Source organism: Echeneis naucrates, chromosome 4, assembly GCF_900963305.1.
Source record: "Echeneis naucrates chromosome 4, fEcheNa1.1, whole genome shotgun sequence".
Taxonomy (NCBI): domain Eukaryota; kingdom Metazoa; phylum Chordata; class Actinopteri; order Carangiformes; family Echeneidae; genus Echeneis; species Echeneis naucrates.
Window position 1 is genome coordinate 11,253,609 of NC_042514.1, and position 16,680 is coordinate 11,270,288.

The window sequence follows — 16,680 nt, forward strand, 5'->3', positions numbered from 1 at the left end:
AGAAAAGCAGCATGCTCTGATGTTAGAGCATACACTGAAACATAAAAAAAAAAAATCTAATTATAATCTGCCAATACTATAGAAAGTAACACACACCGTATCTTACAGAAATGTAATGTCTGGCCTCTATGAATTGGTATCAATTTATGAGGACATTAGAAGAAGGCTCATTTAGTAAGCTACCAATTAATTAATTGCATTTAAATGACCGTGTAACCTGGAGAGACTTAAATGTCTGAGATTTGTCCACAGGTAAACATGGAATGTAACACATTTCCAAGTACAACATCCGAATAAAGTTTCCTTTGATAAACATCATTACTTCACTATAAAACTACAGATTCATAAAATACAGACTTCCCCATCAACTGGGATTTTCTCACTGAATCATATATTACAAGAAATAACAAGAGAAGAACAGATTGCAAAATGCTATGACGCTAAGCAGTGAAACCATTTTTGATTATTCTTGTGAAGCAAAGTAAAATTAAAAAGTTGAAGTGAGACTGGCCATGACAACGTGATGTATACATCCAGGATTACGTGTAAAAAAAATAAATAAATGTATTTGAAAACTGCAAAAAGGGGAAGAGTGAGAATACTATGGTAAATAGGACATGGGAGCTGAGCTTACTTTTTCATCTTCTTGGCATTGTACTTGACTTGATAAGCAGCCTGGATGACCTTATCTGGTCCACTGCCAAACTGGTGTGGGATGACTTTTTGAAAGTGCTGGAACAGAGTAAAGAAACGTGCAGAGTAACTACCACATACCCATGAAACACACAAACACACACACCCAGAGACTTTCAAACAACTGGGTAGACTCAAGCCTTAGTCAGGTGTTTCTCTCACAACAAAGCACCTTTTTAAATGTCAGCATGCACACAAGTACAATTTGAAAGGATACATGTATCAATTAACTGGGTGTGGTGGAGGCTCCACCCTTGAGGGCGCTACACATTTCGTACCATAAATTTGAGCTGCCTGAATGACAAGCTACGTTGATCTTTATAGCAACACACACCTGTAACATTCCCTCCATGTCAAGCTGGATGAGTTCAGTCTGATTCATCTGAAGGATGGCCATTCCTACGCGGAACACTATCTCCAGACCCTGAGGAAGGAAATCACAGTCGTCAGTGAGGGGTAAGAAAACTCTGCTGCTGCAAATTTAAAATGAGCTGAGCATCAAAAAAACAACAATAACAACAGTAAAAAAAAAAAAAAAAAACTGAACTGGTGAAATGCCTCCCAGTAAATTTTACATGTGAACTGCAGGTGGCAGTAAAGGTTAACCAATCCATGATGATAACTTACCCATTTCATTTGTACATCATATGTAGTCATTCTTTGGTGTGGAATACATGTTAAGTCTATATTTATCTAAATACTTGGCACAAATGTAATAATTTGCCGCAGAAAGATAACAGTCAACTATTAGCTTACAAATAAGCAGTAAAAGAGTGAAGAGGGAAATACAGAGCCATAAGATTATTTCCTGTAGAGAGTGAACTCAGGGGTACGATGGAGGCTAAATAAAAAAAGATAATAAAAGAGTCACATTTTTTGTAGTTTGATATATTAAAAGGAGACACCTCTTATCATTCAAGGTGGCTATGGTTTCTTTTAACTGACCTCACACATGAAGATGTCAAAGATTCTTGTGGCGACGGGCAGAGGGAAGGAGGTGAGGAAAATGGTGAGGAACCAAGAAGAGGCATACATGGAGGTGTGAAAGCTCTGAGCCTGGAAATGCATATGCAGCTCTGGAAGTTGCTCCTATGAGAGAAAATTACAATCAGACCGATTTCCACCATTACTGCTGTGAAAACCTTTCACTCATAGTGCGAAGTGCCTACCTGGATCATGCACTCAAACTGGTACATGCAGAGACCCAGCTCAGCCATGCTGGGTTTGAAGAGCTCTCGTAATCTGTAGTCTTGCATCAGCTTCACAAACACACAGAAAGCCTCCTCCTCAGGCATCTAGAAAAATAAAATGAAATCACACCTCGAAACCTTGTCTTGCTGTTCTGTCAAACCATTTTCTAGAAGCTGGTGAATTTGTTTTTTTACCTGCATGAGTAGAAGTCCTACGATGAAGGCGCTCCCTTGACAATAGCCGACCTCACGATCCACCAGAGAATATGCCTGAGGTAAGAAGAAAAGTTTGCTCCGGGTGAGTGACAGTGATGGCCAGGAGCACAACATTCCATTGTAGATTATTTATTTATTTATTCATTTATTTTACAGATTTTTCATGGAGATCCCTACAACAGAAATGGGTACTTACCTTCATGACATTGAAGAGCACCTCCTGGCCCAAACTGTCCTTCTCCTTGAAGAATTCATGTTCAGGGTAAGTCCGGGCAATGTCCCTGCGAATCAGTTTCTCACAGGGTGACGTCATTTTCAGGAGTTCTGAGTACTGATCTTTGATTGGCATATTTTGGGCATTGCACAACAGCTGCCACACTATTGCCCGAAAGTGGTGAGGAACCCCTTTTCTGACTTGATCCTATGGTGAAGGAAAGAAGATACTTTGTTAAAAGCATTTTAGTCAAACTAAACTTTAAAATCCTTCATATGAAATTTAAATGGGAATTTCAGGGCGGTCCTTCTATCTAAAAGTGTGACTGTAGAATGTGGAAACACAAACCTCACATGGAGAAAAAGACATGGGGTGTAACAAAAAGAAATGGAAAACTGGTTTTGATTTAAAAGACGACGCAGACCGACCCCTGGATCAGTCTCAATGTAGCTCGATTACAGAGTTATTAATCGTTTTTATATTGTTGCTGTGCTGCTGATTCCTCCATCTGCTTAGTGTCTAGGACACACACACACACACACACACACACACACACACACAAAACCCTCGCGAGACTTGTCATAGTAACATCAGATAGTGCTGTTTGCAAGGGAAAGACAAAATGTCTGACATGATTCACAATGCACCGTTAAGTTTGTTTCCATTTTCAAACGTGCTTTGTAAAGTTTTTTTAAACGCAATATTTTACTGATAAATATTATATGTTTGTGAAATCTGTGTCAAAGTAACAAAATACTTTGATAAATCTATTTGAAAGTAAGCAGTGCCACATTTACGCCACTGATTTATGTTAATTAATAATGTAAAATGATTGTCTAGTTTAAACAAGCTCTATCAGATTGTATCGTATCGAATCCTACTGAATGGTTCCATTTTAAACACGTATCCTCCATGAATCACATTGTACCCCATGTATCCAAATACATATCGGATTGTCTTTTTTTGTTTTAAAGATGCATATCTTAAGTTACACTTCTCTTTATTTGAGCCATGGGTCTACTTTCCTTTATATAGTATTTACGTTTTCATTTTAACAAAGTGTGCATCTCATCATGGTTTGATTCCACTGCCAAACACAACCTTGTTGATGAGGCATTTGGTGTTGTGATTTGCTTCCATACAATATTGCTGATTCAACTGATTAAACTATTTCCTGTGCTGACAGGGAATTCTGGTGTTTCCTGCTGTGATAGGAGTGCACATGTGTCCATATGTGTACATCTGGCCAGTCCATGCTGCATCTGGAGCAGAGGTCCACCCACACAGGCTGTCAGCAGGGGATGCCTCCCCTTCTCAGAGGTCAGACGAGGCAGACTGAGCTCTGAACTGGAACAATGAACTGTCTCATACGATATTTATGAACAAAACCTTGTTTATTTCTAAAACGTAAAATATAGATTTAGCATTTAAGCAGATAGTCTGATTTGTCTGGAACTGCAGTGAGAAATAAGAACTAATAAGAACTGAAAATATGTACATACATCTCAAAAGTTTTACTGATAAGCAAAGGAAAGTCTAGATTCCTTCCTTAATTCAGAGGAAACTGGGAAGAAAAAAAACTTTCTTTAGAGACCTCAGCAGTGATGATTAATGCTTCAGGGTAGTTGCACCCATCTACTACTTCTGCTAAATAACTAGTGACACCCATGCACGTTCATGGTCCTTTGCAATACTTCCCCTTTTCCACACGCTGTGACAAGAAACACAGAAACCCTACCCTCGCCAAAGGTAGAACAATCCAGTTTGCTTTTTATTCATCGACACGTTCATGCAACAACTCCATGTATGCACCTTTATGTGACTCCAATACAATTCTCTGAAGAATTGCAAATCACTGATTCATAATTCTTGACAAATCAGAATCTCCTCATCAGTCCATCTGTACTGGATGAGTTGGGGGAAAAAAAATTCTGGTCTTTCTACACATCTTCTGTAAACAGGATAGAAACGAAGTGGCTCCAACCAACAAACCCATCCAATCTGCAACAGGGGTGTTTGTGCTGATGCATGGACGAGGGAAAGAGGAAGAGAAGAGGCGAGGTGGATGGAAAGGGGGCAGGGGGCAGTTAGAGTGTGAGATGGTGATTTGCACATGCAAACCGATAGTGCCAATTCCAGGATTAGCAGTGGAAAGAGAGGGAGCGGCTTGCTGTTCTGACACCACCCGGCCGTGTGAAGTTTTGAAAATGGAGCATTTGGAATTGCAGATGAGAGAGCAGCGGAGACATTCAAAAATGCCTACTTGTGATGGGGTGATGGTAGCCAATTAATCGCATTATCAAAAAGATGAGATGGCCAAAGAGGAGATGCTATGATAAGGTGAGGTCGAAGAGCTTTCCAACAGGACTGGATGGTCAACATGGGAAACAAACTTAGCCCTGGATTTATCTGCTATAACTTCAAAAGGTTAGCACGCAGAAGCATCCGACTAAGACTTATTGGGCCATTAAATACTTTTTTTAATGTTAAGATGTTTTGATGCCACGATGGAGAGACCTCATAGTTGTATTGCATGAGGTTGCCCTGTTTCTGCTTTCCAGGTAGGTAGCATTTGTTGTGCTATGTTTCACAGAACCACTAGGTCACCGCTTAGGTTTGAAATAATTAACCCAACGTGTTTGCTTAGCAAGCAAGTAGCAGTTTCACATTCGTGTCTCTACTTGGGGTGTAATGGTACGCCAAAGTCATGGTTCGGTGTGTTTTTGGTTTTCAAATCACAGTTCAGTACATTTTCAGTACAGAGAAGAAAAAAAAAGATATATATATATATATATATATATATATATATTTATTGTTAAATTGAAAACATAGAACTGTGAAAACGTGAAACGTAACATGATATAGCACGGGTATAGGAAGGAAAATAAAAATTTATAATGAGAGTACGGCAACTTGACATTCAAACTGCTCAATTAAATTTTTATAAAAAAAAAAAAAAAAAAAAACTTATTTGGCTTTACTATGCCAGTTGAAATAAACTTGAAATCTCACTCACACTCTTAATTCTTCAATGTAGAAAGCCTCATGCTCCTCTGTGCTAACGCTCAATGCTAAAGCGAGTGGCCAGAGGGCTCTGCATGGCTCGCCTTTACTCACGTTAGACTGGATCGATAGTGAGATTAGTTAAATCAAATTTGCCAGCATGCAAAAGGAGGTTGCCAGGATGGCTCGACAACAACATACGGGGCTATGCGATAGTGTTTCGTCACCCGGAGGAAACAAGGAGTGGCGAGCAGTTCCAGTTTGCTTTAGAGTGGTAATAATTTTGGTGCGTTCGGTACACGTGTATTTGTACCGAATTGTTCAGTACGAATACACGTACCGTTACACCCCTAGTCTCACCTAAAGTTGAGTTATTTGCTGGCCATGGGAAAACTGTCTAATTTGAAATGCTATTCCAGGTAACATTATTTCTGTTTTTTTTTTTCTTGGTTACAAAACTACAGATCTTTTCTTATCACTGTATTTAAATATATATTATAAAATTTACTTTGAAAATCATCTGAAAAAACAAAGGTTTAGTTTTTACTGTTGTGGTTTCGGTGTTTTGTCTGTGTGCATATAATAATATTTGTTTTGTTCCAGTTATAAGAAAGCATATCATCTTCCACACATATTAGACGTGCTGGATGGAGGCTTATATTTGATTTGCTCCTAAGTTAAAATATTATCTGACTTTCTCCAGCATGGGAAACAGTGTTTACTCAAAATTTCCATTCTGAATGTACAGTTCAAATCAGACTACCACTGACAGCTCCTAGGTATTGGTTTATCACATGACTTTAGAGGGTAACTGTAGAAACAAGAAGCCTAAATTTAGCTTTAAATGTCAAGAACCAAAATAACAAGTTCGGGGACAACACTACAGGGTCATTGAGGACAAAGATAGCTTTGAAATTATTTCTGGGCCGGGTAAACAGTCAACAGATATGGCTATTGTAGTATTCAGGCCTGAACATGTTATGAATGCCTAACATGTGTCACAACTAAGACTGATTTGCCATTTAACCAGCAATTTTACTGCAAAGGCAGAATCAAAAGAGCTCCTTTCCCTTTTCTTTGGCATCTGGAATATGTTTCTTGTAAAACTGTTCAACTAAAAAAAAAAAAAGAAAAATGCAGATCTAAAAGTGACTGGGAAATTATTGTTTAATCTCTTTAACCTCTGCTTCAGCACCCAGGTCAAATGTGTCTCAGTAAGCGCTTTACAGCTGCGTTACAGTAAGCTCTTAAGCACGTGTGTGCAAGATTTGACTATCATTTCACATGTTGTCATGTGCACCGCTCTCACCTTGAGCTGTTTCTCCTTTTTTTTGCGCACCTCCTCCCACTCATTGACAATTCGTCCCCAGAGAATCCATGAGTCCTCCTCCAGGTGGGAGAGGTTGGAAGAGGCAGATGAGCTGGATACCAGGGAGGAGCCGCTGTTACGCCTCGAGCCATTCATGGAACGCAGGGACTTGCTGTCTGTCTCCAAAAGCCTGTGGTGAAATTAAAAGGTTGGATGTGTTGATAACATTTCAAAAATCTGTGCACAAACATGGAAGGGTCCAATAGAAATTTGGACCCTTCCAAAAAGTATAAAAATCCAATCTGCCCCCTTTTAACTTCCAATGTTCATGCATACAGAGAAAATATTCAGAAATATAAAGATCCTTGACAAAACATTTGATTGACATTTTTCACTAACCTAACCCTTAGTAAGGTGTATATAGTTTTTCACCTTTACAAACTATAACCATTTGACCTAATATGTTGCTGTGTATAAACATTGTGTAAACATTGGTCAAACTGAATAAGTGGAAGGACAGACACACTAAATGTTCTGGAGATCCATTGTATCCAAGTACCATCTTCATGAAACAAGTCTGTGCTATGCCAATGCAAAGCCATCACAGTGACCTAAATACACAGATCCTATGTCCAGTCATTCTGGCTGCCAAACATTGAGGACTTCATATTGATTCAGTGCCAAAGTATTTGTAAGCTATGATTCAGGCAAAAAGAGAAATCAGACGCACTATTAAAATTTCAATCTCCCACATTTCTAGGTCAGTTTTATGACTATAAAAGAAATGATTTCTCTGGCATCCAGAGCCTCAGCAATTTATTGGCAAATATTTCCCTGCATCAAATGAGAGTTAATGACCAACACCATCACTGAAAAGAGTGGAACATAGCTGGCCATGTTGTCTGGCACTAATATGAGCTGGCATTGTGTGATCGAAAATAGGAATAGTGACATTCTCTAATTGATGCAAGCTCCATAACCCTCTTATTTAATTCACTGCAATAACCAGCATATAAACAATGACATTTAAAACAATCCCCTTGGATTCAGATTGAACGATTGCGTAATGGATGTGAAAGCACTTCTACTAAGGACAAGAGCCGGCACTTTGAATTCTACAGGCAGCTGCTTAAGTGCACAATGGAGATCTCTAAAATAGTCCCTGCCTCAGTATGTTTATTTCATTGAGTGCTTTGGTCCTTTGTAGGCACATGAAGTAGCTTGCCAGGAAAGAAAACTCAAGCACTGTGTTTTTCAGCAGGTAAATCTTGTACTTTATCAGTCTGTTATCAGTTTGTTTCTGGGGTTGCCAACAGAATGACCTGATCAAGGATCATTGTCCAGAGAGTGAAGAAGCAACTCCCAGCCCGTGCTGTTGGCCGTGACAGACACACAAAAACTCAGACACCTGATCTCGGAAAACGGCAGAGGCCTCTCTACTGGAGCCTGAGTCACAGAGCACGCTCCAAAAATGGCTAGGGTTACAGCCAAGTTTTGGTCATGTGGGAGGGAGTGAAATTGTCAGCCAGAGAGACAAGCCTGCAAAAGCCTTTCTTCGTTTATACTTTCACATGGAGCTAAAATGTGAAGAGCAGGAAAATCTTGGTCTTTCACACAATTTATCTGTTACAGTTGGGTACCCTCAGTGGAGGACCTCCCTGTGCTATACATGAACCCGAACAGGGTTACAGCTCTGCTAATAATTCACTCGTAGTCAAATACAATTCTGAAGCTTGAAGAACACAAACGCAAATCATGAACTCAAGAAAATTCCTTTTGATCAAGAAATATTTTAAGTGATCTGAATGACATTTGGATTAAATTTGAGCTAGGAAAAAAAAAATAAAAACAGAACAATTAGGATACTTAAAACATGTTTTTCTAGATTGTCAATGTTACAACATCACAATTTCAATTTGCCTTTCATTACAGACAGAGCAAACCTTGAAAAACTATAAACCTTACCAGGATAAACTCATGATGTACTCCTCATGTTGCTACTTTTTATGAATTCTGGTACACATGCATGTCTAACTAATAGGTTCTAGCAGTGTGGCCCTTCCTTGTCTGTGACGCTACTTGATGCTTGTGCTTTTTATCTCCTCTGTAGGGTACAAAGGCCTCCCCAAACACACAAACAGCTGGCAAGCAAGTGCAGTAATTTGAGATCAATATATCTCACAATTTAAACATTTTCAGTAATGATGATAGGATTTTTTTTTTTTAAATACATTTCTGATCTTTTTATATACATGATTTACTGCGTCTTTCACTGACTGACGTTGATTACAGGGCACTGCTGATTGCTAATTGCATTCAAACTGAGCAAAGACAGCAGAACTCAGCAGGCTATATCAGTGCATCACAACATCACCACAAGCACACAGCCAGTGCTCAGCTGTAGCCGGCTCAGCTCCAAAATGTTAGCTGCTAAATGTGTACGTCTGAACGCAATACAAGCAGACAAGATAGTTCACAGCAGAAAAGAGAAGTGGTTTGGCTAACAAAGCTCAAATAAACTTCAGGTTTCAGTGTGCTGCTAAATGTGCTGGAGAGGAGTCGACAAGCAGCTCCAACGCATATTAAGACTTTTGAATGCTATATTCCTGTCTCCTGTTGTTGCACCTGTCCACATGTCTAGATGACACAATAAGATTTGTTTGTTTGGCAATGATTATTATGTTGCTGCAGTGTGGTTTGAAAAGAAGAGGCTGCATTAGAAGGCAGGGGCAGAGCACTGAAGCAGAGAAATGAACATTGTGAAAGGATCCAGCTATGGTTCTATGTGTTGGACTGGAGGCAGGGGTCAAAGGGCAGATTAACTATGAGCCACTTGACATCATGACTTCTGTTCACCAGAAGACATCTGCTCAAATCCTCAGGGCAGATATTAGGGACAAGATTAATCTTTTTCATGCTTCATTTTGAAAAAACCACAGCAAGTGTCACTTGGCATTTTGGAGCAATGGCTGTTGTGGGTGCACCGATGAATCACCGGCCTCATAATTCAACAGAGCTTTGTTGTCCTCTTCACTGACATAACCTTTAAAAATCCCCAACTCTGAACTGCATTTTTGGTTTCCATGCTGACCGAGTACACCAGCCACGAGTGAGAAGTCGAAGAGGAACATTTCACAAAGTTGATGAAAGAGTAGTGCTTTGTCATTCTCTAACAGTATTTTAATCTGAGAAGGAGCGTGTCAGGGGTAGTGCACTGTGTACTTCTCAATTTTCAAAACAGTCTAGCTTAATATAGTGTTCACGTTAACATTTTTGGAGTTAGTCTGGGGCCTGAAGCAAAAAGTAAAATGACTGAATTTACCATTTAATTGGACGATGAGTCAGTGGCAAACAGGGATACAGCCTATAAGTTAAAACCAACCAACTAAACACTTATAAACACAAATAGATAAATCCTCATGGAGCATATCCTCATTTGTAAAACATTTAACAATTAAACCACAAAATCCTCCGAAAAACAATAGACAAGATTCTTACATTTTCTTGCATCAATATTTTCGTCTCAGTACTCTCCACTAAGCTGGTTAGCATGCCACAACCTGTTGCATATCACTGCGCTTGTGTGTGTAAATCACATCGCGGGTGACTTAGAGTAGAGTCAGAGAAGTGCAGGTGTGTAGTTTTAACAATGCAAGATTCCAACAATAGTTTTAAAATGAGAACATCACTGTAGCCTTCATACCAGTCCAGCAATGGCTGGACTTCCTGGGGAAGTTTAATTTGTTTGGTATGTGTAGGAAGCAAATTACACTTTAACTTTTCACATTTAAGAATTTGGTAATCTGACAAGTGACAAAGTGTGTCCAGTTCTTATGCTTTACGCTTTTAGACAGTGCTAACGGTCTTGCCAGCGGTCAGGCTGAGTGGCGACGATGTCTTAATTGCAGAATACAGGTTAGAGTAGTTGAATGCACTCTCATTCTTCAGTTGGTGGCGTTTATTCATGTTACAATTTATATTCTACCACTTGTTTGTAAAAAACAAAAAAAAAAAATACTTGCAAGAAAGCATTTAGGTATAAAATGGTAAGTTCTTTTGATTGGAACATTTTATTGACATATTTTAGTAACAAACAAATTGCTATATAACTGAAAGTTTCTTTTGTTATGTCAGCTGTAGTGCTGACAAAGACAGATCTGTCACATCTCACCTGTAAGTCAGTTAAAGCCCCTGTGAGACACGTTGATCACTGATTGTTCTTAAAAGTTATTTCGGAGCTTTAGCTCACTCTCAGAGGAAGGTCTAACTGGGATGTCTGGTTAGACAGCACTCCTCCAGACAGAGGGCTGTGTCTGTGTTCTCTGAAAGATGTTAAACTGGGAAAAGAAGCAAAAAATAGTTTCGATCAATGCCCATCAGAGCAGATAAATAGCTGTGTCTGCTGCAGCGTTATTTGACCTGGGTCTGATTTTTTCATTGCCGTCTGTTTGGACCTTAGTGGAGTTTTTGACCAGTGGAAAAGGGACTTATTTCTCTTATTCATTTCACTGCACAGCAGCTGGCATAGATGTGGTACGAGGTACTAACTGTCTCTAAGTTATCACTCAGAGAAGTGACAGTGCGCCTATTCTTTAAAGCAGGAACAGGCAGAAAATGTTTAGTGTCAATTGGAAAATATTCCATAATCACTTTTCAGGTTATTGTGAATTAAGTGGTTTGAGAGCAATTTAGAGACCTGCACCTCAGTGAAAACAGATTGTGTAGACCATGGTGAGAGACTTTCGTCAATAATGGGTCTGGACGATAAGTTGACTAATGGTGACATTAGTCTTTGTGGTTGAGGAGGATTTGCTTTGAATGAAAATTGGTTCTCTCTTTAACTTTACCACCGGGACCCTCCTTCAACTCCCGCAGTTCAGTGGGCTGTGCTTGTTACCCGATGTCATTTGCACAAGCACAATGACAAAAAAGTCTTTGCAGTGATATGCAGTCAGATTCAAGCCTAACCTATCTTGGACTGGTACGTAGGGCAACTTGTCATTTTAGCTGGTTTTTAAGAAGGAAAAAAAATCTATTAAAATCATATATTGAGATTTTATTTTTAAGCCATATCACTGATGTTTAAGTCAGTCACAAGTCTTTTCAGAGGGAGAGTGCATTCCTATTGGCTGTCCTACAAATGCAAATTTCATTATCATTACCACTGAAGCCTTTCACAGAATAGATCTTCCTGGACAGGCAACAGACTGCTAACTATCTTTTTTTTGTAAGATCTAACTGTTTAACCTTGGCTGGATGAATGAACGGTTTTCCTTTCAATCAGACTTTATTCTCTGTCCCAGTGTAACTACAAAACCTACATCCAACACTCTGGACTACCAGACAATGGGCAGGAGAGACTTGACAGAGACTGCTTACCTATTCTGCTCCTCAAGCTTGGCCAGTAGTTCCACTTCATCAGGGCTAAGCTGCACTGGTGTAGATGGTGAGAGGGCAGGCGAGGACAAAGATGTAGAAGAAGAGGTAGCAGTGGTCTGCAGGGAAGTGGGCGTGGCCACCTGACTAGCCATCTGACTGACCGTGTGGGACACCGAGTTCTTCACCCATGAGAGAGTAGAACTCAGCTTACCAGCAACCTTGTCTGTCGCCACCTGAAGAGGATGGAGGATATCTCTTAGTTCAGTAACAATATTCCTTAAAAATAAATAAATAAATAAATAAAAAATAAATGTTTGCTCCATCGTTACGTTTGTGCTAAGTTGCAAAAAATATGGTTCATATTTTTCTTCTCGAGTTAAGCCGTACTTCAACAATCACTAGTGATGTTACAGTAAGCTTGATCTTTGACTGTTTGAATATAAAATGCCATTATTCTTTAATTACTACTACTTTTAGATATTTGCATTTAATATAATTGTTTGTGTATGAGTTCTATATGGTTAAAGGGTTTTTTGTGAGGCCACAGTGACCATGACCTTTGACCCACAAATTCAAATCAGCTTGCTCTTTCATCCAAGCCAATATGTGTGTGTGCTAAATTTGAAGGGCTTCCCTCAAGATGTTACTGAGATATATTCAGAATGGGATGGATGGTTAGCCCAACACTTAATGTCTGGCTGCCACAGTTGTTGCCAGTGCAGAAGCATAAAAAGTTTAGTAGCTGCTAGTTTCTCCATCGTATCCAAATACTTTTTTGTGCTTTGTTATCAGTTTTTATTGAGTTGCACTCAGACAGATCCAGCATCCCGTAGTGACTGGAGTGATAAAACTGTTTACTCTACAAGCTCAGCAAATTTCTCTGTCCAACAACACAATCAATACTTTCAGTGACTTAATCATTTTCAAGTAAAGTATGCTGAGTAAAGACAATCACCAATAACATTTTAAACTATTTAAAAATTAAAATGCTCATGCAGGTTTTACCCATATACAACAAAAGTACATCTTTGTGTTTCTGTCAAATTTAATCAACTTCTTGTGCCAAAACATCACAATAAATCTTAGTGGATTCTGTAACAATTTGCTCGTGTTAACTGACACAAAGTCACACACAAACAAGTTTTATATTTCATGCCAACTATCCGCCACCATGAAAAAGCACAGTTGCTGCTCATTAACTACAGTGAATCTTCCAATCAATTCCTACCTGCTATTCCAGACAGTCAAACGTCTTTTGCATGCAGATGCTAACTAGTCCATGAGGAAGTCCTGTTTGTATTCATTAAGAATAACGAACAGTTAAAAAAAAAAAAAAAAAGAATCAACCAAGATTAAATCTCAGTACCGGTGTACTGAAAGTAATCCACTCTACTGAACCTTCGACTCATTAAATGACACACTGCCTTGTAGTCATATGCTGATCACAGGAAGGGTCAAAGTGCTCCACAAAGACAGACTTGTAAGTCTCTTGCTGTGATCAGTACACAACAGGAAGCATAGCTCTTTACTCAGCACAAAGAAATTCACCTCCATCTTGAGAAAAAAAAAACAAAAACAAATAAGCTGTTCAATTGGTTTCCATCCAGTGCAATGTCTGGATAATTTCACTCGACAGGACACCAATACTTTCATGCATCTAACTTTGTATATAAAAGTGATGAGTCATTTTTCTGTGTGCATCAGGTCTACGGAGGGCTGAAGACAAACTGAAAGGAGAGACGAACAAAAGGAGGAGGAGGAGGAGAAGATTGTGGTATATGTGGCGACAGGAATGTGTTACAGTACAGTACAGAAATTATGCTAGCTTGGCTTTTTTGTCCTCCTGTATACTGACGCTGATCGTGTTTTTACCAATGCACAGCAACCACAGACTTTTCTAGACATTATCTGCATGAGCTCTGTCAGGATGCAACTGTCTGAATCCTTTAAGCTTCTGACATTACATTAAACAAACTTTACCCAACAGGCTCACTTCCACAAACTTCCACATGTAATGTCTGAAAAAACTAATGTGAACAGACCAGCTCATTACCCAGAACATGTAACATTATCATTAAGACGTAAGGCGTGTTTGACGTATTGACACTGGAAACTAATGTTTCACTTGAATGAATGTAGGTCGTCATGCTGTGGTTTCTGGTGACCAATGATTTTTTTGAAATGAGACAACAAAAGTTCAGATATTTCAAAAACTGATGTTTAAAACAGAGCATGAATTAACACATCCTCTTACATCCCAGAAAAATACATAGGAAGAGCAGGTCTGACTGGGCAGAATAACAGTATTCTTTTTTAAAACACTGATTACGGTAATTATTTTACTGTATATTCTTGCTAAATAGACTTTCATCTTCTCCATCACAACATACACATGTCCATAACAAATACACAACATCCATCTAACAAGAAGACCTTAAACTTCACAGGGACACGTTTGCCTACTCACAATATACATATAAAAGGATCCCCACCGGTAATCGACATCCTGTACAGACAAAGAAAAAAAAAAAAAAAAAAAGAAAAGCAGCACATTTAAACCCCTTACAACCAGCTATGTACAGCTTACAGTACAATTATCTAATCCATTTAATCGCTCTATATCATGAATCATTCACCTTCCAGTTTTAAATGAACTGATTATTTATTAAACAAGAATCCTACCAAGATTTTTTTTTTTTTTTTACCCTCCCAAATTTTTTGCATCAGTGAGTCAGGCACACTAGCTTTGTGTCTGCTCGTCCTCATTGAAAGCAGAAATAGAATGCAAGAGAACGAGGTTGCTTCAAAGACTGGCTGCCAATGCAGGATACCATGCAGAACTATCCGGGAAGAAAAAGGTTCATCAGGTGAATTTATTCAAAAGTAAATATAGACCAAGGTCTTCCCTTACTTTGGAGGATGAACCTTATCATTTAGGAATTTTTGTTCTGCTTTATTTTACAAGACTAAAATAAAATTTTAATGTACATTATGTTTTATTTTTTAAGCTGACTGAAGACAAACTGAAGATCATGCTTGTATAGCAAAATATGAGAAAAAAAGTTCCTGGGCCATTGATTTACCCCCCAAAAAGTCCCTACTGGGACAATAGTACTTTCCAATGTCCCAGGATATTTGTGGGTGCAGCCTGAGGTCAGAACATTTCTGTTTAGCTGAGTAACCACAGCATTTTATTTCACCCACCATGTTTAGTCTGTTTGACTGAGTTTTAGGGCCATTTTGGAGAAAACAAAAAAATGCACACATATATTTCAACAAAAAAAAAGATTTCAAGAAGAAAGTCAGAATATTATGAGAATAAAGTAATTTTTTGAGAAAATAGATATATTACTATATTTTTTCTGTCTTTTTTTTTATCTGCAACATAAGTAAACTAATCATACTACATACTAAACTATCAGAGTGGAAGTACATCAAACAAAGATGTCTAATATTGGTGTGTGGGCTTTGATTTTCTTCTTACTGTCACTTAAAGGAAAGGTGGTTTATTGTTATTCCATAGCTCATTGCCCTGATTAGCCTAGTCTCCCCAGGACTTCAGGTCACTGTTGGAAAAGCAACAGACACCGGGCCATAGGAACCTTTTAGGTTCTGCAAGGGAGGAGCACTTTTGGTCAGAAAGCTGCTTATGAAGACACTTTATAGCCAGGTCAGCCAAATGAAGTAAGACTTCCCAATAAATCCTGGATACAGGTTGTTTCTGCTTGTGTTTGCCAACGGACTCAGAGGGGCCCTGAGATGCAGTGTGCATAGATAATGAAACTCACAGCAGGGCAAGAAGAGAGTGTCAGCAAAAAACAACTTTAGGATAATTAGGGAACTGAGAAAAAGCAAAGAAGCATTTCCTTTCCCCTTATACAAAATGCAAAAACACCCACAGTGGAGAAAGAAAGAAAAAATACCCTTCAGGACAAATATATAACTAGTTCCATTCTGAAAATTTTTTTGAGTCATCATCCAACATGAAAATTAAGACTTATGTATCTCCCCTTTCTCCATCGTAGTTGTCTTTTATGTATTATTACTGAGCAGTGAATCAGAACAAACTTGTCTGGCCCAGCAGGAGAGAGCATGGCCCTCTTAAGGGAAACACACTGGCCATGAGCTGTGTGAGGGTATTAAAACACAGCCCTGACTTACAAAAACACACTCACACTGAGGTATAATGGCCTTTCACTTCACAAACACAGGGAAGCTCAGATTTTCCCAGTGTACAATCAGCATTTCAATGGTCTTGCTGAGGGCTGTTCATCATTATGCAGCCACATAATGCGGGATAAACACATTGGCTAAAATTTTACATTTGGGCAACATTTGCAGTCTGATAAAGCACTGATATTGTAGTATGACTGCTACATTTTCAGTACTGAAAAGGAAGATTGATATAATCATGAACAAAGAAAACCATAAACAATTAAATTGAAGGCTGACTCAAGAGGTGAGAGAGCTCGGAAATACTATGCCTGTATTACTTTAGGCTTTTGAGTGTCAAGTTATAGCTTACAATACATGACAAAATGAAAATAATTATTCTAAGAAATGCGTATTTCTGTCTAGCAAAAGAACTTTGGATGTATCCATGTTATGATTTGGTTTTATCAAAGGGTTAACTTCTTTCATTTTTGCTCTTGAAACCTCCAACAACAGCTCACTCA

At 38.7% G+C, this 16,680-nt stretch overlaps 1 protein-coding gene and 1 long non-coding RNA gene across 9 annotated transcripts in view; one reads left to right on the top strand and one right to left on the bottom strand.

Moving 5' to 3' along the window:
* evi5b (ecotropic viral integration site 5b) overlaps positions 1-16,680 on the bottom strand; it is a 34,216-nt gene that overhangs the window by 13,930 nt on the left and 3,606 nt on the right. For 4 of the 8 annotated variants that reach the window (XM_029499266.1, XM_029499267.1, XM_029499260.1 and 1 more), the window contains 8 exons: positions 12,005-12,237; positions 6,626-6,815; positions 2,296-2,520; positions 2,079-2,153; positions 1,863-1,988; positions 1,639-1,782; positions 1,028-1,117; positions 635-732 (listed from right to left, as the gene is read on the bottom strand). In XM_029499266.1, the coding sequence (XP_029355126.1) occupies positions 635-732; positions 1,028-1,117; positions 1,639-1,782; positions 1,863-1,988; positions 2,079-2,153; positions 2,296-2,520; positions 6,626-6,815; positions 12,005-12,156 (1,100 nt within the window). In that variant the 5' untranslated portion in view covers positions 12,157-12,237. Of the gene's footprint in view, positions 1-634; positions 733-1,027; positions 1,118-1,638; positions 1,783-1,862; positions 1,989-2,078; positions 2,154-2,295; positions 2,521-6,625; positions 6,816-10,796; positions 10,927-12,004; positions 12,238-16,680 lie in introns of those variants that run through there. The other 4 variants (XM_029499265.1, XM_029499262.1, XM_029499261.1 and 1 more) reach the window with 2 other exon arrangements.
* LOC115041643 (uncharacterized) lies at positions 4,376-12,275 on the top strand. Its single transcript, XR_003840634.1, has 3 exons — positions 4,376-4,740; positions 6,687-6,833; positions 11,929-12,275. It is a non-coding gene; the product is annotated as an uncharacterized LOC115041643 (long non-coding RNA).